We start from the raw sequence: 26,687 nt of genomic DNA on the forward strand, positions 1-26,687 counted from the left end.
TTTTGAATTCTAAGGGATTATGAAACGGATATGGCACTGGAGGATCATGGGACATTGTAACCCGCCATAGTGTTGACAGAAAAGGTTTGGTTGAAGTATTTCGGTATTAATATCAAAGAATATTATTGACTAAATACTTACAGAGCCGACCGCTTTGTTATCTGATTGGGTTTTCGATTATTTGCAATTACTTCACATTGAAAATAAATCCGTTTACAGGTGATAACATAATTATCATGGTCCTCGAAACGAGAAAGCATTCATTCATGCCATGATCATGAAGTGAAAGCAACTTTCATTTCATTTGTCACTCTTCTTCACTCTAACTCTAAATAAATACACTACTCCTAACTTCTTATCTTCTTCAACAATCAAAATATTATCTCTGTCACAGACATACTCAAGAGGTTAAGGCTTCTACTTCTACTCATTGAATGAGTAAAACTTTGCCAACGCATATTACTTTTATTTTATCCACTTTCACCGTCACGACCCGGTTCCATTCTTCCAGAGCGGAGCCAGTTCAGTCAGCAGAGTAGTGAGTGACGAGTGATCAGTTCTCAGTGACAGTGGACCGTGTGTCTCTTCAAACCCAGTAACAGTCACAGCTGTTTACTGGAGATCTTTTACATTTATAATGTCTCTAACGCTGTTCAGTCTACTGACTTCTTTTCTCCTTATATGGGATTATGAATGAATGCCTTTTACGGTACGATCACCATTCATCAACATGTTGAGTTTATGTAATTTGGGAGACCTTCCGAAAGCACCTACCCTACATCCCCAGTAATTCTTATTTTTTAATATAATGTTCTATTAGGGTGTTTGGAATGGGGGAGACTTTCTTTTAAGGTGGCAGTGGGAGTCAAATTGTGACCCACCTCTCCCATAAGAATAAGAGAGTTGTGACTAAGTGGGGGGGGGGGGGGGGGTCTCAGTAAAAGATGAATATCTTTGTCATTATGAAGAGAAATATTGCAAATATTTAACTTTGTTATGAAGAGAAATATCTCAAATATTTTTGGTATCCTTTTCCATTTATTTCGTATTGAGGCGCCACCTCAAGTGGCTACTTTTAATAAGAAGAAAAAATATTTAGAATGTTTAAATGCTGCGGCAAATTTTGTTAGAGATTGATTGTGACCCACCTCTCCCATAAGAGAGTTGTGACTGTTTAGTTTAAGTGGGGAGATTGATTCTAGAACTGTCCCAAATCTTTTGAAAATAACACCGATATTACACCAATTTTAATTTAAAAAATTTTTTTTTTCATTTTCAGCATGGCCCTGGATTGCGGTGGATCCAAGTCTATGTACCCGGGTATAACAGGACCACTCAGCCTTCAGGAGCCAAAAGAACAGGACAATGTATTGACAAATAAATTAGTCGAGGCCTTGAAGCCTCATGATGTGTTTGAGAGTGAAGGGGATCTTAATCATAGGTAAATGAAGAGGCCTAAATATAATTTTGTAGGTAGTGTTGTGTATTTTTCTGTAGATGTTTGTTAAATTAAATAAGTAAATATGAACTTTACACGTATTACCAATATAATTGTCCTTCCAACAGGCCATGTGGAACCAAATTTTCATTTTGCACTACAAGTTGAAAGTTAATCATCTTTTTTAGTAGAAAGGCTCTCATAATATGTCTAAAATATTTGGGTATCCTTTTATTTTCAGGCATTGGTAGACAAATGATATATTTTGATTATTGTTTTATATGGTAGGTAGTCTGATTTCAGCCTATAGACAGGTGCTAATTAGTCAAAGGGAATGTGAAGCGCTAGTATGGGTTAAATTTTGAATAACACAATTTCACAGTATCTGAACGGTTCTGGTATCATTTTATCGTTAATGTGATTGAAATCAATGTAGCACATTATGACAAAAATGATCATTTGATAAAAATTACGTTATTTTAAAACTTTTGTCATTTTTTACAAAATTTAGATAGCAAAAAAAAATGCATCTTGATAATTCATTAATCTATGTCTGTGCCAAATTTCATCAAGATTGAAGGCAGTGCAGTATCTTTAATTTTGGCTGCCAGTTGGACTTTGTGCAACAGTAAAAATCTGGATAGTAAAATCATCATTACTTTGAAACGGTATATCCTAGATCTAAAAGTAAGATATCATATTAAATGGTTTTTAATAGCCTATCTATATATAAAAAAATAATTATTCATTTTTATTTTTGAAAGAATATCAAACTACCTATATATAGCTGATCATTGTTATCTCGCATCTTTCCAGGTTGGAAGTGCTGCACAAAATAAATAACATTGTCAGAAACTGGATCAAAGATGTCAGCAGACAAAAGGTAAGCATTCACCGTAACTTGGAAAATATATTTAGAGAACACTCTGCCACACTCACATATCTGCTGGTTTTAAAATCAGTATAATTCTTTAAAATTTGTTCATGCAATATATTGCCTTTTTCTTACTTCCTTTCTTTGTGTCATAAGAGTTTTACCATTTATTTGGAGGTCAAAGCTCCAAAGCTCAACATTCATTTGATCAGTGGCAGACTTTGAGAGTTGAAGCTTAAGACTACAATAGTTGAAATATTTTATGCAAGTTTATGCCCTGTTGTCCTGTGCAATTCTTTTGTTTTTAAAAAAATTTTCTTCTGAAACTAAGATTTCCAATTCTCACACATGAAGAATAAATTTTTTTTCGCTCATTTCCATGGTGACCTTTCAATCAATTTGACATACATTTCTTTTTCCATAAAGTTAATTTCATGCATGCATGTCATCGTTGTTTGAAAGATAACTATGCAAAATTTATGCAGATGTTTGGTTATTCCTCTTGGATCATAGCGAGCCTTGCTTTGTTATTTATATCGACAGAACAATATACCTGAAACCATGATCGACACGTTTGGTGGGATAGTCTTCACATTTGGTTCTTATCGAATGGGTGTTCACACAAAAGGTAATGTTCCTTTATGATTTTCTTCCTTACTTGCAGTGTCAGCAAAAGAAAGAAGATAATTTCATAATGTTAGGGTCTGTAACATTTAGGCTTGATGTATTTTGTTTTTTTTTTTGGTGTGGGGAATCTAAAATTTAGGCAAATTATTGTCTATTTATTGATATAATTCGTAATTTGTAAGTATGGTTAGAGAGTTTAGAGTAGTTCTGTTTTGTTGAGACGATTATTGTTTATTGTCAAAATGATTCAATTTATTTTCTGTTTACAAGTGTTGGATTTTCTTGTGCATGGGCCAGTCTCTTTGTTTTGGCCAAATTATCTAATAGTCATCCTTTTGTATTAGCAATGTCCATCATGTAAAATGTTTCTCCCAAAGACACAAAACTGGGAACAGAACTTATTGTATAGAATCACAGTCACCCATCTGACATCAGACCATGCTTAACATTGCTTGACTTTTTTGGCTGGACGTGACACAATTAGCTCATTCAACAATAATTTTGCCAGATGTTGAAACAAATAATCCTGGACAAATTTGTCAAAATTCAATTTCAGCATCATTCAATGATAAAATGTTCTTAAATATGATTTTTTTTTCACTTATCCTGGTTCTCCAAGGCAAAGAACTTAGAATTTCTCTGAAACAATAAAGTTGGAGATAAAAACTTTTAAGGTATAAAAAAATTTATTCAAGAACTATTGCAGGGGAGAGCATGACCTGTAATCTTATTTTTAGATTTCTGACATATATATATATGCATTTGCATGTTGTGTGCCATTTTTATGTGATTATGTTATTTTATAATCTTTACCTCTCATCAGGTGCTGATATTGATACACTATGTGTTGCCCCAAGACATGTAGAGCGTACAGATTTCTTCAAATCCTTTTTTGAATTGTTGAAACAACAACCAGATGTCAAAGATCTTCGAGTGAGTGGTTTTATGTTTTTGATCCGTCTTGTATTCATTTGAATTCATTGCATTATAAGGAGGAAGGACTCAGTCGTCAATATACCTTTTTTGTGTTGTTTCCTGCAGTTTAAAATTGTAAGAATAACAGAACCAGTGAAATATTTCCTATGGGAAATTGTAAGTAATTCTCTAAGTTCAGTGATCTGTGGCAATTTATAGAATAAAGTTCTCTTTGTTTATCTGGGTATTTCATCAAAGACGTTGAAAGAAGTCCGAAATTGAGACTGCATTTTGCCCAAGATCTTTTGGTGGAAACTTCATTTGGTTTGAATAAAGATTAATTAATCTTTATTGCATACATGATTTTATTTGACCAGTCTGTCTTAAATTTCAGTGAAATAATTTTAAATGCCTGATTTTTTTTATCCGTAAACACTGTAAAATTGATTTTTCAGACAAAATATAACATGGAAATAGCGATAATAATTCATAATAAGGCCTGCTTACTCTCCCAGTTTTTATCTGGAAATTTCTGATAATTGTTCTCAATCCAGCTGAGATTTTCCTAATTTCATTTTCGAGGTTTTTTTATATTCTATTAATTCTTCATCATCATTATCATATCTTTATTTTAATTCATGATTTGCCCAGGACTTCCATGAATTACCTGAAAGGGCAGTGTGTTTCAGGAGTATGGTGCAGAGTTCGACTACCCGTCGTGCTGTGTCTGGGTCAGGTTCTTGACCTCCCATAGTGGGCAGGAAGGCACTTACTGTGTCTTCTATGCCCCTATATTGTTTTCCAACTTGTTTTCTGTCTTTGTCTTGGAATGAGATTACTTGGTTTTGTCCTTTCCCTGGTTGGGATCCTTGGCTGAGAAGGAAAATGTATGGTATTAGTTTTGGGAGATGATGTGTTTTTTTTTTTCCATTGTAAATCATCTCTCTGTAGTTTTGGGAGATGGTGGTTTTTTTTTTTCGTTGTAAATCATCTGTCTGTTATGTATTATCATGTTTGTTGTTTTCAATGTATAATGTAAGTATTGAGTGTGTTCCTCTTAGTTGGATCCTGTGCTTGTGTCTGAAATGAGACTTTTAGGTGATCTCAAACTAAGTACATTGATGGTATGCTCTTGAAATCTACATCTGTTCCCTATTCGTATTATTCCCTTTTGTTTTGCTTTTCTGTGTGCTTTTAATTGTAACCTAGAATTTTTTATCCATCCCATTTTCTTCCTTTTTACTGGTGCTGAAATGACCTTAATGTGTTGCTGCAAAATTAAAACAAATAAAACCGAACTGTGTGGCCTTAAGCAAGTCACCTCTCCCTAGCACATTTGTGATGCTGCACTGCAGCTGATGCTTGTTTTTATTCCAGTCTTCCCTTAGAATAGACACAATGTTACATCGTCAACGCTGAAGATAGACGTCACATTTGTATGGTGTTATGTCATGGCTCTCTATCATAACATTAATAATGTCCTTTTTTTTCTCTTCTTCATTACTTAAAAGCAAACAATTGTTTTACTTATCAAGTGATTGTGATATATCTGCTTGTTCTGTCCAATCAGTTTTTAATGTACTATCATTTTCCCCCTTTTGAATTCTGTTTTTGTGAATGATAATTTTTTTGTTTTGTTTCAAGTTTATAATCGTTCTGTTTTCTTTGTTAATGTAGGCTGTTGAGGAAGCATTTGTACCAGTTATTAAAGTTGAATTTGATGGCATTGAGGTAAGCCTTAGACGATAAAGTTGAATTTAAGAATTTTCCTTTATGTATTTATGAAAAGTTGTTTGTTGAAAACCATGTAAAAGTGATTAATAATAATGAATTTAAAGGGGAGCTCTTGTATTTGTTTTTTTTTTTTTTATTTTGATGTTGTTGGCATTTAATTTATAAGCAGTAAAGCAAATTAATTCATTAATCAATTATTGCCTTCTTGTCAAATGAGATGCGAGTTCACTATATTTCATGGTTTTGTTTTTTCATAATATTTTATTTTCCTTTTTTCCTCCATTGTTCTTCAACGTTTTGTTTTCTTTGTCACTCCTGTTTATCCAGCTTGACATGCTCTTTGCTCGCCTGGCACTGCCCACTATTCCAGAAGACATCAACCTTAGAGATGAATCCTTGTTGAAAAATTTAGATGAGAAAAGTGTGAGGAGCCTAAATGGTTAGTCATTCTTTAAAAAATAAAAAAAATTCCTCTACATATATTTTCTTATATTTTTTCTAATTTTATATCTTCCTCTTATTCTTGTAATTTTTATTTTCATCTTGTTTTTTCTTTCTTCCCCCCCCCCCCCCCCCCCCCCCCCCCTCATATCTATAGTTTTTATTTCCTTTGGACAAAGTTCACATTTTTTCCACATTTGAATCTCTGATAGAAGAATTAGAGAGTAATCCTACATTGGGTCCATTTTGAAATGGAATTGCATAAAGAAATGATTCTCGGTGTCACTAATTTCATTTGCTTCACCCATCTTTATTATTTTCCTTTTTTTTCTCTATTTACTTTCAGGTATAAGAGTTACAGACGAAATTCTTCATTTAGTCCCGAATAAGGAAAATTTTAGGATGACCCTACGTGCCATAAAATTGTGGGCAAAAAGTAAGTATTTGAAATATTGGTTTTCAAGGGCCATGATATGCTCGCCGTATGGTTTTTAAATGGTCATATTATGTTATTGGGTTAATCTAATTATAACTATTGTGTTGGGGGCTGTCTTAAATTTTGCATATTCTTTTTTTTTTTTAATTCTTTGTTTGATTTTTTTTTTTTTTTAAGGAATAAAAAGATTGTGTGTTTAACTCTGGCAGAGACACTCATTTTCTTTTCTTTAAGGCCAGATATATCCAAATAGTGTGTTAATTGGGCTTGCTGCTTTGGAATGACTTAATTTAGATTAAAACTCAAACTTTGTTTCTTTTTTATTCTATATATTATGATTGCTATTCGATGCTCTCCAATGAGCTTTCAAATTGATTCATTTTTGGTTTTATCCACAGAGAAAGGTATTTATTCAAATGCTCTCGGTTACCTCGGAGGTGTATCATGGGCCATGCTTGTCGCACGGGTTTGTCAACTCTATCCCAAGGCTGCTCCAGCCACCATTGTTCACAGATTTTTCCTAGTATTTTCAAAATGGTAATGAAGCATTTTACATCAATTTTGATTATTTTTATAAGTGGGTTTATATTCAAAACTATACATTTCTGACAAAGTTCTAAAAAAAAGTTTCCTCCTATAAAGGGGAAAGAAGTGAATTATATTACTCTGTCTGGGTGGGGATCCTGACCTCCCATAGTGGGCAGGGAGGTACTTATTGTGTCTTCTATCCCCCTATATATCTGTTTTCCAACTTGCATTCTCTCTTTGTCTTGGAATGAGATTGCTTGGTTTTGTCCTGGCTGGGAGGGAAACAGTCAAATGCATAGTTATTGTTTTGGGAGATGATATTTTTTTCCTTGTAAATCATCTCTCTGTTATGTATTATTATATTTTTTATTTCGAATGTATAATGTAGGTATTTGAGTGTGTTCCTCTTTGTTGGATTTTGTGCTTGTGTCCGGATGAGATTTATAGGTGATCTCAAAGTACATTGGTGGTATGCTCTTGGAATCTACATCTGATCCCTATTTGTTCCCAGTTCCCCTATGTCTTACTTTTTCTTGGGTGCTTGTAATTCTAGAACTTCTAACTTTCCCATTTCTTCCTTTTTACTGGCGCTCATATAACCTTAATGTGTTGCAAGCGCTGTAAAACCCTTAAAAACAAAAACAAATCTTCATTTCTCCTTTTGTTTCTCAGGGTTTTTTGGCAAGCCGTCTTTTTCCTTGAGGTCAAGAGTATTTTTTACAGTCTCATGATGCTGAACGGTGTTCAATTTTACTCCTGAAATGGAGACTGCACTGGATTGCTCTTTTTTTTTTAATAACACTTTTTTCTTCCCAAATTACACATTTCTGATTTTTGAGATTAGTATCTCTGGATTAGAGTTTAATCACTACTTTAGACTCCATTTTTTTTTTTTTCCCTTTCTTTTCTATTCTCCTTTTTTCTTTTTTTTCTTTTTGTTTTAATCTCTCTTCTTTTTTTTTCCCCTTTTCTTTTCTATTCTCTCCTTTTTTTTTTCTTTTCTATTCACTCTTTTTTTTTTACTTCGTTTTCTTTTCTTTTCTTTCCATCTTCTGTTTGTCATTAACGGTTTTGAAATTTGTTTCTTCAGGGACTGGCCATCTCCAGTCATGTTAAAGCCGTTAGATACAGAAAACAAGTTGGGTTTTCCAGTGTGGGATTCACGGGTAAGGCATTTTTCCTCTCTTTTTAAATTTGAAAATAAATCAATAAACCTTACATTTATTCTACTTATGTTCTCAAGGATGGTCAATGAGGGGTTTTCTAAGGCTTAGGATATTTCGCTTTCTAGCCATGTTCATAAAAATTTTAGGTCGAATTTGACTGGATTTAGGAAATTTAGTGAATTTGTGGTTAAATGTGGCTCTTAATCTGTTTTAAATGTGTTAGTTTCTCTCTCTCTCTCTCTTTCTCTCTCTCTCTCTCTCTCTCTCTCTCTCTCTCTCTCTCTCTCTCTCTCTCTCTCTCTCTCTCTCTCTCTCTCTTCCATTCAGTAAGTACATTCAATTTAATTCAGAATTTTAAAATTCTCAAATCATGCTGCATATGACTCAAATGAGTAAGAGCAAAGAAAAATGAGAATAAATAAATAAGTATTAGATCTTTGTGATTTTTCCACGACATTTAAACTACTCCAAATTGGATAAACAAACAACACAAAACATCACGATGAGTAACAACATGACATAACATTTACTCATTCACTCTCTTTTTCTTTGATTTCTAACTCTTTTTAGGAATTAAAAATTCAATTTTCTTTGTTAAAGATAAGGTAATTTAAATTTTGAGACCCACGTTAGAAGCATTGGATCATACGTGAAAGGTCATTCCCGTTTCATGCCTATCTTCATCCTAGCTTACACAAATCATGAATCTATTGCTAAATGGACCATCCGACATCTGTTTTAAGTAACAATAATAATGATAAAATAACTTTATTCACCTCTACAGAGGTTGTAGGGTTTACAATTTTATATTGCTATTCTCTCTCTCTCTTCCATCAAGGTAAATACATCAGATCGTTTCCATCTCATGCCCATCATCACCCCAGCTTACCCACAACAGAATTCTACCTACAATGTCACACAGTCCACACGTACCATTATCATGGAGGAGTTTCAAGATGGTTTGGCTTTTTGTTACACATTGATAGTCGCATTATATATATGTTTTTTTTTGTTTTTCATAGTTAAATACAGAATTGAAGATATGATCTCTTTTTTTTCTTAATTGTTGTATTATCTATAAATGCTAATTCATATAACATTTTGATAACTTTAGTATATATTCATATGATCTCTAACCTCATCCAAAATCAGAAAGTGACTCTGCCATTTTTTCCCTTGTGCTCTTCGTTTTTATATATATAGATTATTTTCGAGACGATGTTGGAAATTCAGTCCCACTTGTCTCACTTTATGGAAATTGAGTTATTGGTGTGTTTTATAAAAGAAGATGATTTTCTACATTTTTTCATTTATTTAATGAAAAAGTGTTAAAGATAAGCTGGGTGATGGCCATTTGAATTTGAAGTAGACAATCTGTAGAAAAGAGGTTTTGAGGAAAATCTACCCCAAAGTTTTTTATGTGTCATTTCAACATGTCATCGGAAAAGAAAAAATTCAATTTGAATGTTTAAAGTGCAAATTCTGATTTGAAATTTTGTGAAAGTGTGCAGAAAAGAACAATCATATTATTGGATAATCCCAATTCTCATTAGAAAGTCAATAAATCTTTTATTAGCCATATCTCAAAAGTGCTTTCAGTGACATATACTTTTTTTGGTCATAAAGAACTAAACAAGTGTGTATGAAACGGTGCCAGACTAAGCAAGAGAGAAAATTACAGAGATAAAAAATCACTCTACCTGGACTGGGGATCAAAAATCAGATTTCAGATATGCTACCGTTACACCACCGAGGTTCCCAATAGTTGGGATAATTTTAATTCCTATATTCTTTACATTGGTACACGTTTTACGCTGGGAACCCTCGCTTGCATCAAACAACACATACGTTGAACACGAGAGGACGAGGATGAAGACATTTTGTTATTTTGTTATTAATGGATTTGTGACCTAATTTGATTTGAGAGCAGTTTGTGGATATTTTGAAAGATAATAATGAGAAGAATATTTCTATATCATTTCTTCAAGACCTGGAAGACTTTAATTCAATTGCATAAGGCTTTGGTAGGTAAAATTCCTCACACTACACTCATCTGCTCTCATACTTAAATTACACACACAGACACATACATACACCGGGGATACCAAATGTCTGGGGGGGGGGGGGGGTTCGTACCTCAGTTCACACCTCAGCAGCTTTTCCTGTCTCCAAGATGAAGACCACTGGAATTCCATCTTCTCAAGACAGTAAATTTTATTATTGGAATTGATGCAACAAAGGCCCCATATACTTACATGAGCCCATAAATTTTATTATTGGAATTGATGCAACAAAGGCCCCATATACTTACATGAGGCCCAACAATCAAGGGCTTGGTATGGTCATCAATATCATTATTTTATTCTTGTGTTATTTTTATGTTTCAGGTTTAGATGTCGTCACTCATATATATGAAGGAAGGGAAAACTGGGTCACCCTCTTCGAACCATCAAATTTTTTCCATAAATATAAGTAAGTATACAATTGATTTAAGTATGTTTGACTTGCTGTCTCTTTGTATCCCACTTTGATATTACACCAGAATTCCTGATTTTAGTTCTCATTGAAGAGGAAGAATAACAGGTTGAGATATTGACATCGACATCGGAGAATGACTGTATATCATATGTCAGGTCCACATTATTAGCACATCCCAATTTTCGATTTCCCAAATTGCCAACCATTTTCACAATTTTTATTTCAGAAAAATGAAAGAGTTCATCACCACTATCATCCTCTTTCACCTCCATAATCCTCATCACCACCACCACCATCACTCTCATGTCTTGATCTCAATCTCAGATCTGTCCAATTTTTACCCGAACTTTGTCTCTGAAAAGTTGGCAAGTAGTACGGTCACCCAAAAAAGAACCAAAAAAAACATTGCAATATATATTTTAAATTTTGCAGTGAAGTAAAGTCGCCAAAAGAAGAAAAAATTGGGTTTTGATCATTTAACAGTCACCAAATAAATGTTTGTATTTTTTTTTTTTTTTTCTATTCCACCAGACATTACATTGTTGTGAAAGCAAGTGCAGAAGAAGAAGATCATTATTTAGAATGGTGAGTTTGGTTGACAATCATTTTTACTTATGCATGTTGATAATAATGCTGCAATAATAAAATCTAATTGTTCTTTTCAAAAGAAAGAAAGAAATTAATATTATCTTTTTGTAATTTTGATATAGAGATTTTTTTTTTTTCTTTGCCCCGTGTTTTCATTTTTTTGGGGGTTTTTTACATAATTTTTTACTTTCACAATCTGTAAAATTTTCATTTTTTCAAAATTTGTGGCCTTTTTTATTCTCTTTTTCTCGTCACTTTATATTTTTTTAATTTAATTTTTAATCGCAGGAAAGGTTATGTAGAGTCAAAGATCCGTTTGTTGGTGGGCAACTTAGAGAGGAATCCCAATATCAAGCTTGCTCATATCATGCCCTATTCTTATGGTCCTGTGAATGAAAGGTGAGATTGCTTTTATTTGTCACACACATGCTTTTATTAACAACCAGGGCTTTCATGAGGTATAAATGTTTAACTTTGTTCTCAAATAGCTCATAATATGTGGTTATTACTGTGTTTTTATGGAGTCAAAATTTATTGAATTATGGAAATATTTTCAGGTATGGTAATGTAAGAAATCTCCCCACTGCTACACATTTGTTCGTGACTTTAAAGTTTTGCCACCTCCACGTTTTTTTTTCATGATTGTAATGAACTTTTTTATTTCATTTGAATAGCTGGGCGTTTCGCACACGAAATACATGTTTTTGTATTCGAATGTTAACTGCAAAAATTTTCAGTGGTTTCCAAAGTTTATAGTTGATCCTTAATTTTGAGAATTGCGTGGAGAGGAAGAATAACAGGTTGAGATATTGACAAATGATTTGAACGGTTTCCTGTTTTGATTTCTGAATCCCCAGTGAAGGTCAGTACATGTGTAAATGGTTCATTGGTCTTATATTTGGTATCAACTCCCAGGGATGTGCTAATGTGGACCTGACATATGATATACAGTCATTCTCCGATGTCGGTAAGTGGATGTATGAATGAGGTCAAATAACTTGTGTGGTACTTAAAGGGAAATTTGATGTAAAATGGAAATGAGATTAACTTTTAAGGATGGTTTTCTCTATTTCCTCTTATTTATTTATTTGTGTATCTATTTATTTATATTTCTTACTTTATATATACCTTATATATTTTGTTTTTAAAATTGTATTGTTGTTTCGGTTTGCCTTTTTTATAACTGCTTAATTTAACACGTAATATGCCTATTTTAGATCCCAAAAAAGCTGACCTAATATTATTATTTAGCTCACAATAACGTATTTTACTTGGATGGATAAAGCAAAGCACCCATCAAGATATTATAATTCGTGTGTTTTGTTATTTCATGATTAATGATATATTCCTTTTCTCTCATGTGTTTTTTTTTATTGTTTTGTTTGCAGTTCATAAACAAGCAGTTCACATCAATCTGTTCAAGGGAGGAATGAAAGTTGAAATTCAGTATGTTAAAAAGTAAGTGATATTTTATTGTACCAGCATGTTATGGGTGTTAGGAATTTGTGGCTGATTAATGTAACTTGAAGGACACGGCTGACCTGTCGCTCAGACAGATTTAATACTTCTTTTTTTTTTTAATTTGATCATATTCAGACTTTTCCTTCCAGATTTTTAAAACTAAATTTACGGTGATATAAACGAGTGTATTTTTGCCCATAACTTAGTATTTGATTTAATTGAGCTACACTACATGACCACTAAAGCATTTTTTAAGTGGTTATTTAATTTCTTGAGAGTAAAACGTTTGCATTTTGTGTGAAAACAGATTTTTTTCTTCTTCTTCAAATTTTATGTTTGTTTCATAAATGACACAGTTTTAGTTTATTGGGCAGGGATGAAGTCTGCCTTCTAACTGAATAAGACAATTTTTTGATAGAATTAGAGCGAAGAATGGAGAATCTGTCATATAATATTATATACAATTCTAGAATTGGGTCTGTAAATAATATGTTAGGGTTTGTCTTTTGGGGGGTTTTTTCTTTTCTTTTCTTATTGCATAAAAGTAACTGTAACAGATTGTAATGACCCTTTAATTTTTCATACGGTACTGTTGATTAATTTTACAATTTTACCCTTTCAGGAGAAATTTGACAGAATTTGTGCCACCTCATATATTAAGTCAAAAGAGTGGAAGAAAAAAGGTAGGTGAAAAATAAGATAGCTCCAGTTTATTTTCTTATACGTTTCATTTATTTATATTTATCTTTTTGGTTATACCTGGTTGTTTTTCAAATTTGGATCTATCACTAAGTCGGTCTAGAAAAAGCCCTAACTCTAATCTTAGCTTTGTTACAGATTGGTAAACAGACAGAGCATGTATGGAGGGATGGTGTTCAAATCATGAATTTGCCTCTTTCCTCTTTGGCATGTTGAATTATCAAATTTTTTCAGTATGAGAAAAGAACCTTTTACTTCACATGAAATGAAGCGTTAATGACACTGGTCAGTCCTGTTTAATCAAAAGGTACATTACAGCAGACTTATCAGCAGCTTTTTCAAAGATACACAAACAGAAAATTTTATGATAATATTCACTGAGAAGTATCAACAGTTGGATTGATTCTCTTGTCTTTTGTCCCAACTGAAGGAGTTCGAAATTCTGCATTTTGGAGAGAATTAACGTTTGATAAAAAAAAAAAAAAAAAAAAAAGTAGCCTCTCAAAGCTTAAGGAAGAAATGATTTTAAAAAAATGAAAAGTAGTCTTTTTTTCTGGGATAAAATTATAGTAATAATGTAAATTTGCTCATTAGTTTTTGGCTGTTTTTAAATGCAGCTATTTACTTTTACATTGAGATCTGTTTTTTTTTTCATATCATCTATCCTGCAAACCATATCAATGTCTACATTTTGGAAAGTAAATTGATGTTAAACTGTCAACCATTTTTTAAGTTTAATCTAAAGACTCGGCCATCCATTAAACTGAAAAAGTCACTGCAAATTAGAAGGATGTGTATCACGTTAATCTTAATTCGCATTGTAATTCATTCCACAGGACGGTTCAAAACATTCAACAGGCAGCTCCCGTAGACTGAGCAATTCCGACAAAGGAGGTTCAACTCTATCTCTCAACTCCAAGACTGATTCAGAGTCCAATCTGGTGAAAGCTGTGATAGTCGGTGAGGAGGATGATACCTCTCAGGAGTCGGGAGGAGATGCCCTTTCTGCGTCCTCCTCGGCCACCAATGGACCCCATTCTGATTCAGAGAGCATGCAGTGGAATGCTTCGGAGCCTTCCAATTCAGTTCCTGGAGATCATCACCGTTTCAAGGAGGAGGACGACTCTGAGGACAAATCTGATCAACCAACCGTAAGAGTTTGATGGGTGTAGTTGGGATCCCGATGACACGGATTCAAATACAGATTTCTCTTTTATCTAAATTTGGCCAAGTTCAGGCAAATGTTAATTTGCTTTAATAATAATAATAATAATACTAGATCTTAATTGTCCATACATATTGCAATTTGTCATTTAGTTACACTTGTTATAACGTTATATGATAACTATAACATTGAACAGATATTTCACTCCTACTTATTTACTCTCTCTCTCTCTCTCTCTCTCTCTCTCTCTCTCTCTCTCTCTCTCTCTCTCTCACTCTCTCTCTTTCTCTCTCTCTCTCTCTCTCTCTCTCTTTTTTTTTTTTTTTAGACCTGTAAATTCTCAGTCAATTAATTGAAATCAGTCAATTCGTCAAATTCAAATATTTTAAAAAAGGGAAGAAAGAATTGAATAAAGAAAGAATTCATGAATCGTAGTCGAATGACTGTTAAGTTAATTAGGAATGTTCCAGAGCGCTACGCATAGCTCATGGGCCGTTTATATTAATTGTGGATATATTGCCAAGGCTAAGCGACGCTTTTTAGAATTGCCGTGTCTGAACACATCCCATTGTATTTTCACACAGCCTTCGTGAAATTATTTTTTCACTTTCCAAACCTGTCGTAGTCAATTTTAACTGAGCCGCCGAGCGATAAATTTCACTGTTTCGTCTAAGACAAAATTGACCACATTTACATGAAGGACAGGAAAAGTATGAAAAAGAAAAATTCGAACACCGGAAGTTCGTTATGTAGACACCTTCAGATCGAAAGTTAAATGATTGCTACAAGCACATCTCGATTACCTCATGTTGTAAACAAACTGGTTGACCGTTTCTAAGTTTCTTCACTGATTGGGTACCTAATTATAAGGGACAATGGTAATTAGCCTAATTAATTCCCGCGCAAATTAGTTTTCTGCCATTGCTTTGCTCAGGTGAGCTTGCTGTTTACCTTTCATTTTTATTCTTTGGATTTTACCACTACGTCGAATTACGAAGAAGAGTTTCAGTTTCAGTCAATTTTTATAGAACTCATTTACAGGTCTATTTTTTGAAAAACTATGGAAATATTTGGTTTCCATCCCTTTTCCAAGGTGGGCACAGAGATCACTTGCTGTGTCTTCTTCTATCTTCCACATGAGTGTTTCCTTTCCACATAGCTCTATATTTTTGTTCTGGATTATAATTGCACTGGGTTGGTGGGAGGGGTTTTTTTTGGTTCTCTCGAGGATCCTTTGCTGGGAGGGAGACAGTCAAATGTAATGTAAATCATCTCCCTGTTATGTATACTCTTATATTTATTAGTTCTGAATATATTGTACTTTGTAAACATTTTAGTCTATCCTTCATAGCAAATCTTTTTCTTGTGCCTGGATGGGACTTTTATGTAATCGTGCGGCTATGTGGTCTAGTTGTATGACACTCGCTTTTGGATCAGACGGTCCTGGGTTCGAGCCTCACGCTCTGCGCATAGTTGAGTCCTTGGAAAAGTCTCTTTACTCACATTCTCTCACCGTACTCAGGTGTAAAATGAGTACCTGGCGGTTAACAGCGGTATCTTTATCCGAAACATTGTAATATCGCCTAACAGGCGCATGTCCCGTCCTACATGTTAACTGTTGCTGTTGACCAGGGACCCCTTGTAAAGCGCTTTGAGCACATTTAGTGGATATTGTGCTATATAAAGCTCAAAGCTCAATTTAATGTCAAACCAGGCACTTTGATAGATTGTCTGTGGAATCTTCTGTTCCCTATTTGAACCAGTCCCGTTTGTCTAGGTTTTTTGTGCAGCTATGTGGTCTCGTGGTATGACACTCGCTTTTGGATTGGAAGGTCCTGGGTTCGAGCCTATTGTGCTATATAAAGCTCAATTACTTTTTTTTAGGTTTTTCTTTGGTGCTTTTTAACCTCGCAACTTTTTCTTTTCTTTTTTTTTTTTCTTTCTTACTTGTTCTGAAATTACCCATGTGTCACAATCCATATAAAAACAACCATCAGTTTCCATTGGTTGAACAGTGAAAAATAATTTTAAAATCTGATGTCTGGCACCAAACGAATAACAGTTGTACCTTCTCACAAAGTACACAAATGAATAAAATGGCTGCGCTGTCTATGGACGCTTGCTGTGAATATGTGCGTTACTTCAAGTGTGTCAGTCTGTTTCTATTATCCAGTTAGTAATATGTTTCCATACATCTCTGTCCAGTGCACGTGTTCTTAGCTTTTGAATGTTATCATGTTTGTTAAAGTGCTGAGGCAATGGGATTTTCCTTGTGTTAATTAGTTCTTCAGTTGTTGTTTCTAAATGTATTTGATACTTTTTGAGATCTTGATTCAATGTTGTTGGAAATGAAGTTGTTGTACGCCCTCTGTATTTGGCTCCTTGTTTGAAGTAATCATTCAATTAAGGTTTGTTACTGGAATATTTTCTTCTCGTCGTAGCACGTGTCCGAACAGTACACAAAAGTTGGACCAAATAACAAATTTGCTCACTGATTTTCATCTCTTTAAGAAGTTATCACCGCTATTCTTGTCATGTCAGTTTTTGCTTCACTTATTATGTAAACTAAATAGACTGATCATAGCTATGTCGAGTGTATATTTCTTTTCCCATGTGTTCATGGCTTTGACTAGTATAATTTGTCTTAGTGCTCACAAAATAAATGATGTTATGTAGTGTTTCCAGGTGTTTTTAAAAGCAAATTCTGGGTGGGGATCCTGACCTCCCATAGCGGGCAGGGAGGTACACACTGTGTCTTCTATCCCATTATATCTGTTTTCCAACATGCTTTCTGTCTTTGTCTTGGAATGAGATTACTTGGTTTTGTCCTGGTCCTGGCCAAATGCCCTGGCTGAGAGGAAAACAGTCGAATGTATAGTTAGTTTTGGGAGATGATATTTTTTTCCTTGTAAATCATCTCTCTGTTATGCACTGTATTATGCCTTCTTTATATTATAAATTATGATTTGTAAAACATTTGAGTGTGTTCCTCTTAGCGGGACCTGTGCTTGTGTCTGGATGAGACTTTTAGGTAATCTCAAACTAAGTACTTTGATAGAGTGCTTTTGGAATCTACGTCTGTTTCCTATTTGAACCAATTCCCCTTTGTCTTCCCTTTTCTTGGATGCTTTATTGTAATTCTAGAACTTTTTACTATCCCATTTTCTTCCTTTTTACTGGCGCTGATATGACCTTAATGTGTTGCAAGCGCCGTAAAACCCTTAAAAACAAAAACAATAAAAGCAAATTGATGTGAATCCTTTGTTTGACCCAGTCTTTTAATTTGAAATTAGATTAGAAACAAATTTTTTAATTGTTATTTTAATTAGTCATTAATATTACAGAAATTTAATTGAAGAAATATAGATTTAAAACATGTACAGATAAAATATTGTGGAGTTTTGAAATTCATTGTATCAAGTATGCCTTTTATTTTCTATTTTAAATTCAACACTTTTAAGCAAGTTTATTGAGATTCCAGGGTTTATGGCTTGTCGGATATCAATTTGAGATACTTTATACAGTTGATTATTTAGATTGGTTTTTTTTTGTTTTTTAGGGAAGTCCATCATCCCAAGACAGTGCTCAAGATGCTGCCTCTAAAAGACCAGGTTCACCTTTCCATAATGATACCCCACCAAAAAAGCCCAAAGATTCAGAGCAGCAGGTAAGCTTTTGTTTATCTCATCTCTTGCGGCAGGTTACTTTTTTAACTCTTTCTCACTTACAAATTATTAAGGTATTGACACAAAAATGATCCCTCCAATAAAATTTTGAGGGGGAAAAGAATAATTATAAAGTAGTTCAAGATGTTTCACAGATACCAAATATTTCAATAAAAAGGATTTGCAGATGACTGCCCAAGGTCAGACCCCAATCAGCGACTTAGTCTTTACTCCTTTTGCAATGAGTTTGATTAGTCCTGGGTCAGTTTAAATACCTTTATGATCACACAATGCCATCTCAATGAAATGGATCAAACTGTTTAATACCGTGTCTTAGGAATCAGTTCAATTTGTAACAGATGGGTAGTTAAGTCTCTCAATATTTTAGAAAAGCAAAGATGACAAATAATGGAAAGTAACTGATCTCTGGACCACATAAAAAATATTTTTCACTCTCTTTTAGATAAAGCAAACAAGAAAATTCATAGCTGCTAAATATCTGCTTATTGGCAGATTTTCGCTGTTTTGTTCTGCTGATCTTTTCTGCTATCCCGATAAACTGGCTCCTCATCTTTTGGATATTGATGGTGGTTCCTGCCATCCTCTAAAAAACTATAATTCACCCTTCCATGGCACAGCCGAAAGACTTCTCTTATACTATTTCTGGGTTGGGATCCTGACCTCCATAGTGGGCAGGGAGGTACATACTGTCTTCTATCCCCCCATACCAGTTTTCCAATTGTTTCCTGTCATTGTCTTGGAATGAGATTACTTGGTTTTTGTCCTGATCCTTGCTGGAGTTCCTTGGCTGGGAGGGATATAGTCGAATGTATGGTTATAGTTTTGGGAGATGATATTTTTTTTCCTTGTAAATCATCTCTCTGTTATGCATTGTATTATGTTTAGTTTACATATTATATTATATGATTGGTAAACATTTGAGTGTATTCCTCTTAGTTGGGACCTGTGCTTGTGTCTGGATGAGACTTTTAGGTGATCTCAAACTAAGTACTTTGATGGTGTGTTTTTGGAATCTACTTCTGTTCCCTATTTGAACCAATTCCCCTTTGTCTTACCTTTTCTTTTGTGCTTAAATTGTAATTCTAGAACTTTTTACTATCCCATTTTCTTCCTTTTTACTGGCGCTGATATGACCTTAATGTGTTGCACGCGTCATAAAACCCTTAAAAACAAAACAAACAGCCGAAAGACTTCTCTTATACTTTTACTGCTGACAGGTGGTCTGCTGACCCCAGAGTCTTCTTATATGTAATATGTTCATTTTTAAATAGAGGTTGATATGTCACATTTTTTATGGAGCTGCCAACTGTATGCCAAAAAGGTGTATTTTTAGTCTTTTTAAATCAAATTACTCTTTGATGTTTTTTTTGTTCCACATTACACCTTTCTGTCATCATCAAGGTCTTGTGGGGGATTTACACAATTTTTCTTCTTGCGGAATCTCGTCTCATTGAAAATGGAATTGAGCTGCATATTCATCATCCACTTCCAGCTTATCTTGTGTCTGAAGCCTAAATCAGAAGTGTTAGTTGACCAGAATTAGCCTTTACCAAATTTATTGTGGAGAGGAATCTTCCAATAGCGATTTAAGATGGTTGTGGTGAAATATGTTTATGTGTAATGTCTTGGTTTCGAACAATTACAACCTTTTTTCAGTCAAAATTACACTTTTTCTTCAGTCGGGGTTGGCAGCTCTGCTTTTAAGGTTCTTTACATTTCCACCTATTTAACCATTTCATTTTTAAAAAGTATTCCTCCTTTTCCCCTGTTTTTGGGAAGTTTTTCTCCTCTTTCAAAATTTTGCACATGCAGCTATAGATGGTTCGAAGATGACGTCACTCAGGTCTTTGTTATTGTTTTTTGCCATCTGCGTTTATGAGTAATGCTCACTAAACTGTATTAACCCGACTATAAACGTTCATGGATACACACAGTTTTGTGTGTTGGTCCGTTATACCAGATGGCAATGTTATGATCTTTTTAGCCAAGCGCATACTAGCTATAAAAGTTATATTATTCAAAAATTATATTCTATACAATGTGATCTGAAAAATGAAAGTTTTATCTCCCCAGGTTTATTGTTAATGTTTTCAAGTCTTGCCTATTTAGCCAAGAGCTCACAAAATATTTTCTTTTTTCTTCTTTTTCTTTCTTTCTCTTTTTTAAAAAATTATGATGGTATTTGATTCTGTTGTGCCAAAAACAGAAGGGGGGGGGGGGGGGGGAATTATCATTTCTCACCATTCTGTGTTTCCTCCATTTTCTTTAGAATGTCGGATCACCGATGCAAGTGGATGAAAAATCAACCTCTTCATCCCAATCATCATCATCGTCATCATCACAACAGCTATCACTCTCAGACAATGCTAAGTCTATTTCCAATAAGGTAAATAAATTAATAACTTCTTTGGAAATTGTAAAAAGCTGTGTAATCCAATCTCCAAATGATACAATGTCTCATCTGGGAAATTGATTGAATTGAGTGATTTTAAGCTTGGTCGGTGACTGGAAGGGTGAAAATGATTGATAAAGTTATTGGGTTTTCTTGCATTTGTAGTCCTTGGTGAAGGCACTTTACACATTACCCCTCTTGACTTTTTTGTGAATCGGTACATGGCAATAGTCAGTGACAGGTGTTGATTCAGTTTTCCGACAAAAAGTGCCAACCAAAACAGCCACCTTCACTACCGGTTACACTGTTCAGTGAAAGTATTGGTTCAATTTGCATTGTGTTCAAGGCATACAAAAAACTTGAGCTTTTGTATAGCGCAATATCCACTAGTGTGCTCAAAGCATTTTACAAGGGGTCCCTGGCCAACAGCAACACTTAACATGTAAGACGTGACATGTTAGGCGATATTACTTACTTACTTACTTACTTATCCGAACCAGCGACCACCTGAGCTCTAGCCCTTCGGTCTTGTGCCATGACGTAGAAGTTAGATGTCTTTTGTAGTTGTTCCAGGTGACTATAAAGTGTGTTACTGATGCTTGGATTTGGTGGGAGGAATGTGCATCTCAGGTCTTCAAGAGGTTGACATTCAAGCAAGTGGTGTGTTACTGTTTCATTGGGGTGTTGACATAGGGGCAGGAAGGGGATGTGTCTTTTGTAATTTTGCTTAAATGGTTGTTGAGCGGTATGTCTTGTGTTCTTAGTTGAAAGATGATGCTTTGCTGGTGTCTTCTGAGCTTATTTAGGCAATCAGTCTTTACAGGAGTGGTCATATGGGAAAATATACATCTACCCGTGGTGCTCATTGCCCAACTGTTCATCCATTCTTCTCTCAGGCGATATTACAACTTTTTTGTTCGGACAGGGACAACGCTATAAACGGCCAGGTACTCATTTTACACCCGAGTACGGTGAGAGAATGTGACTAAAGAGCCTTTTCCAAGGACTCATCTATGCACCGAGCGAGGCTCGAACACAAGACCTTCCGATCTGAAATCGAGTGTCATTCATAACACAATACCACATAGCCGCACAAGATAAGCAGTACTAAGTGAATTGAGACTTACAAGACTACAAAAAAAGTTCTAAAAATGAAAGGGGGAGGGAAAAATTTCCTTCGCTTCCAGTACAGATCTAAATTTGCTTCTAATATTCATTAAAGCTTGTTGAAAAGAAGACCGTGTTGATGTTAGAGTACATACATAATGTTTTCAAGACTTTGAATCCTGCGTTCAATTATTATTATTTTTCTCCTGAGAATTATAGATTTTAAAAATGTCATTTTGTTAAGTTTGTGTTGAATTCACGGAATTAACCGGTATAGATTTTCCTTTTTTTTATCTTTTGTTTAATTTAATTTTTAATTTTTATTTTATTTTTCAGCATGTTGATGAATTATCAGATTTGACCAGCCCCCAGCCTATGAACCCCACAGGATTTTTGCAGCCCTTAAAGAACCCGATAAAGTTGAAATTGAAATGACACCATTTTCATTCATTGTCTTCGTAATCCTTTTCTATAATTCATGCTCTTTGGGGTCTGTTGACATTTTTTGGCAAAGTTGAAATTGGAAGTGAAACCAGACATCACTGAAATGTGTGCGATTTTCATTCATCGTTTTCATCATTCGTTCTCCATCATCCATGCATTTAAGGCTCTGATGACAATTTTTGTCAAAAGTTGAAATTGAAGTGACACCAGACATCACTGAAATGTGTGCGATTTTCATTCATCGTTTTCATCATTCGTTCTCCATCATCCATGCATTTAAGTAAGGCTCTGATGACAATTTTTGGCAAAAGTTGAAATTAAAGTGACACCAGACATCACTGAAATGTGTGCGATTTTCATTCGTTTTCATCATTCATGCTCGTTGGGGGTTTGTTGACAATGTTTTGTCTCCCTTTCCTTGTTTCGTCTCATCAAGTGTAACTCATACCATCTACTCAGTTTTCGCTGTATCCCTTAATCATTGTGACTGTAAATATTGTGTGAGATTAGAAAGTTTGTTTTGTTTTTTTTTATTGTTGTTTTTCTTTTGTTGTGATATAAGCAGTTGTATAGAATATACTTTGGGGTTGTTTCTGTTTGTTGTTGACTTTTGGGAGGGGGGGGGGGGGGGGGTTCTTTTTTTGGGGTTGTTTTTTGTTTTTTTTCTCTTCTATTCATGATATTGTCTTAATCAGGATGAAAGTTTTTAAATCAACTTCTTTTTTTTTTTTTATTTTGAAGAAAAAGAAACCATAGTGTCAACTATATAGTGTTAACTAAAAATAGTTAATATTTTGTACACAGTTATGTTACTTAATGACACTCTTTCTCTCTCTCTCTCTTCTCTCTCTCTCTCTCTCTCTCTCTCTCTCTCTCTCTCTCTCTCTCTCTCTCTCTCTCTCTCTCTCTCTCTCTCCTCTTCTCTCTCTCTTCTCTTCATTTGATTTATTTCCTCCGTTACCACCCAGAGAGGAATAATGATATGAGGATACCAGAATTTTGTCTTCTAAGTGTCACTTTGCTGTCATCGTTATCAGTCTTGGAGAAATCGATTTATACATCTACCTCGGGGGTTTTCTGTGACTTCAGAATTTTTTTTAATTTTTTTTTTTTTATATTATATTAATTTTGCTCTTCCGTGAAAGGGTGCTCTTTATTTTACTTTTTTTTTATTAATCAAAATACTGATGGGACTGGAAAACAGTTTATATAGATTCACATGCTATGATTTCAGGCCCTTGTCTCCTATGTTGCCATGCTCTGGAGAGAAAAAAATGTTTAAAAAATTTTTGCCCGAAAACTCACCCTTCAAATATCGATCTTGAAGTTCCAAGTTTGAGAGTTTTTGACAATGTGAGGATTGTTTTATTGTTAATCAATCGGTATTTAAAGCACAAGTTTTCTAGTAAAAATGTTTTTAAATATATTTTATTCAGTGTACAGCAGCATGGGTGAGCTGTCGATTTTGCCATCTCCTCTTTTCCCATTGTATTGTTTTCACTTTCAGTCCAAAGTCTTATAAGATTGATTGGTATTGCCTAGCCCTGGCTGAGATCCGTAGTCATTGAATGTATGATTTTGTATTATTTTTTTTCTCATTACTGATCATTAGAGGGGGGAAAGGGGGCAGAGGATATTGCAACATATTGGTTTGACCTTACCAAGCAGCTTATTCAGAAAGTCTTTTCCATGAACTCAGCTTTGCACAATTGTTGGTGGGTTTCAAAACTTTGACCTGCAGGTCACAAGACGAGTGCTATGCATGGGTGCAAGAGTGCTGGCCGATTGGATTACCGAAAAAAACGTCGCCGTCTTTTTGCGATTTGGATTTGATTGATTTTTATTTTTTTTGTGGCAAGAAACTTAACAAATTACTCCATTACAACCTTTGGATTAAACATACAACAATTGTGGACTACTATTATGAAGACTAGATGCTGAGAACAAGACTTCAAATGACGAGGTGAAGTCTGTGAATCTTGCAGGCTTTTTCAGATTATATGTCTGGTCATAAGTAGACTTGCAGGCTTTTTGAGGTCCAGTTGCTTGCACCCATGGTGCTATGCCACCAGACACAAAGCTGTGGATTACTGCTCTCTTGATGAGGTGTTTAATTATAACCTAATAAATAAAGGAAGAAATTATGGCTTTGAATAAATAGCCTTGCTGTTTACTGGTTAACTACCATACTCTGGAAAAACGTGTCTATTTAAAAATTTGGCCAGAAAACTCCTCCGTCATATATTGATCGATTTAAACGACCCTCATCTTGGTAAAAACTCCCATTCCTGGGATGATTTCACAAAGTCCCAGGTATGAGAGTTTTTGCCAAGGTGAGGGTCATTTAAATCAGTCAATATTTGAAGGACAAGTTTTCTGGCCAAATTCTCACTCAATCCTAGAGAATTTTGCTACTGCTCAACATTGGAAAAAAATGTATTAAAAAAGAACATGTACATAGATAGTTTTATTCACATGTAAAAACGAAAAACGTTAACGTTGATACTACGTCTATAATTAGTCTCAGAAAAATGTACATGTAATAAATAGGCATTAAACTACGGATATAGTCGGTGTTAGGGTTGAGTGAGTTAAACAGCTTGATTTTCCAGAGTATGACAGTTAACAGGCCAAAGGGTTAATATTTGCCTATTCTGTCTGCTTCTGTATTTTCTTGAAAGTTTCAATTAGTCAGGGACCAACGTTTAATGTTTCACTGCACGCACGCACTTGCTGCAGTATGAAATGAATCCTTTTTGTGACTTTCTGTTGTGGAGGTAAACGTGTTACTGTTGATGTAAATAATATATGATCAATACTGTTATTTTCACACCTGACCCTATGTTTCTTTGAAGTAATCTTTAACAATGTAAATGTTGCTGTAAAAAGTATATATATAAGTATATATATATAAAATAAAAATGGCCAAAAAAAAAAAGATAAAAATACAAATGAAATAATTTCTGTGTTCATGACTTTTATTTTAGATTTGTTGTTTGTGTGTACATAGTTTGTAATAATAGACTTAGTGGGTGGGAAATTTGACCTCTCCTCATGGTGGGCAGGGGGTCACACTATGTCTGCTGTCCCCGAAATCTGTTTTTCAAGTTGCTTTCTGTCTTTGTCTTGGGATGGGATTACTTTGTTTTGTCCTAGCCCAGTCCTTGACTGGGAGGGAAACAGTCAAATAAATGTATAGTTATAGTTTTGAGAGATGAAATTTTCCCCTTGTAAATTATCTCTATTTGATGTAGTGTTATAATTTTATTTTATTTGGGGGAGGGGGGGGGGGGGGGGGGGGGGGATGGGGTGGTTGAATATACAATAGCTTGTAAACATTTGGTTGTGTTCCTCTAGGTGGGGACCTGTGCTTGTGTTTGGATGAAACTTTTAGGTAATCTCAAATTAAGTACACTGATCATGTGCTCTTGGTGTCTACATCTGTTCCCTATTTGAACCATTTCCTTTTGTCTTACTTTTTCTCATGTGCTTTCAATTGTAAATCTATAACTTTTTTTACTATCCCATTTTCTTCCGTTTTACTGGCGCTGAAATGATCTAAATGTGTCGCAGGCGCCCTTCAAAACAAACAAAATAGATTTAGACCTGACCTTTAGAGCCGTAAGGTCTGTGGATCATGGAGCTGGAGCTATCCCAGTTTTGAAGCTCTATAATAGCCCTCATTAACTTAATGAAGCATTAAACAGACGTACAGAAATTTGATTGTTTTGGTGGGTAGAATTCACATTTGGGTTGGGAACACTCGCCCTCCTGAGCCGATGGACTCTTCACTCATCTATCTTTTATTTCTCTATCAGTGGTGCCAACCTGACATAATAAAATGTGTATTCTTAATATTTTGTATTATTTAAGCATTTTTAATAATCATACACTCTTTTTGTGTATTTAAACACTTTATAATCTGCTTGTTGACCTGGACATTCATAGAGGGAGTTCCAATATAGTATTATCTGGGTGGGTCATATCAGATTTATAAAGGGATTCTATTTATATTATCTATAAAGAGTAAGTTTATGCATTAATTTAAATTATCAATTATAATATTGCTAGTATGGTCTAATTGTCCATCATCAAATGTAGCGCTAATCGTTTTAGCAGGATTGTATACATTGTTCTAAATATTACTAATTTTGGCTGTCCATTGTACACATTCGTTACGTGGGCCAGAGTGGGCAGCACTGCTCTATAATAGCCCGACGCAGCCCTAAAATTTACTTAACAATGCACGGCAACGATCATCAAAATATTTGGAAAATTAGCTGCTATAAAGCAGCACTCGGGGTAACAAATGATCCCAAATCCCATTGATTGAACTATTGGATACATTTCACCATTCACTTTCTTTTCACCTTGTACATTTTGAGTGTATTCTTAGTGGGATCCTGTTATTGCGCCTGGATATGACTTTTCGGCAATATAAAGATAGGCACATTGTTAGATTGCTTGAAACATCCCCTTTGACTTTTTCTTTGGAACTTCATATATCC

The 26,687-nt window shown here is 34.5% G+C and overlaps 1 protein-coding gene across 4 annotated transcripts; it reads left to right on the plus strand.

Annotated features, from left to right (window-relative positions):
* Positions 1 to 36: 36 nt before the first annotated feature.
* On the plus strand, positions 37 to 25,139 carry LOC144963405 (poly(A) polymerase beta-like). 4 transcript variants are annotated; one of them, XM_078897394.1, is made up of 21 exons: positions 37 to 84; positions 1,280 to 1,441; positions 2,255 to 2,321; positions 2,856 to 2,940; positions 3,763 to 3,872; positions 5,532 to 5,585; positions 5,916 to 6,027; positions 6,376 to 6,465; positions 6,864 to 7,002; positions 8,084 to 8,159; positions 8,998 to 9,118; positions 10,547 to 10,631; positions 11,169 to 11,222; positions 11,514 to 11,624; positions 12,083 to 12,192; positions 12,614 to 12,683; positions 13,309 to 13,369; positions 14,222 to 14,536; positions 18,110 to 18,217; positions 20,506 to 20,622; positions 22,072 to 25,139. In XM_078897394.1, exons 2-21 carry the CDS (start codon positions 1,281 to 1,283, stop codon positions 22,168 to 22,170), a joined length of 2,145 nt encoding a protein of 714 aa, XP_078753520.1. In that variant the 5' UTR covers positions 37 to 84; position 1,280; the 3' UTR covers positions 22,171 to 25,139. The 4 variants fall into 4 exon arrangements, with proteins under 4 accessions (XP_078753520.1, XP_078753519.1, XP_078753517.1 ...); XM_078897393.1 differs by having other exon boundaries at positions 54 to 219; XM_078897391.1 differs by lacking the exon at positions 37 to 84 and adding an exon at positions 419 to 538.
* Positions 25,140 to 26,687: the final 1,548 nt, after the last annotated feature.

Source organism: Berghia stephanieae, chromosome 1 (genome assembly GCF_034508935.2).
Source record: "Berghia stephanieae isolate SIO BIC M18660-M18661 chromosome 1, UCSD_Bste_1.3, whole genome shotgun sequence".
Taxonomy (NCBI): domain Eukaryota; kingdom Metazoa; phylum Mollusca; class Gastropoda; order Nudibranchia; family Aeolidiidae; genus Berghia; species Berghia stephanieae.

What these genes read in the sequence shown, in the direction of transcription:
- LOC144963405 (XM_078897391.1), top strand. Translation starts at nt 435, where the DNA reads ATGAGTAAAACTTTGCCAACGCATATTACTTTTATTTTATCCACTTTC. An exon ending in TTCCTAGTATTTTCAAAATG is followed by an intron (nt 7,003 to 8,083) that starts GTAATGAAGCAT and finishes TTGTTTCTTCAG; the next exon opens with GGACTGGCCATCTCCAGTCA. An exon ending in CATGGAGGAGTTTCAAGATG is followed by an intron (nt 9,119 to 10,546) that starts GTTTGGCTTTTT and finishes TTTATGTTTCAG; the next exon opens with GTTTAGATGTCGTCACTCAT.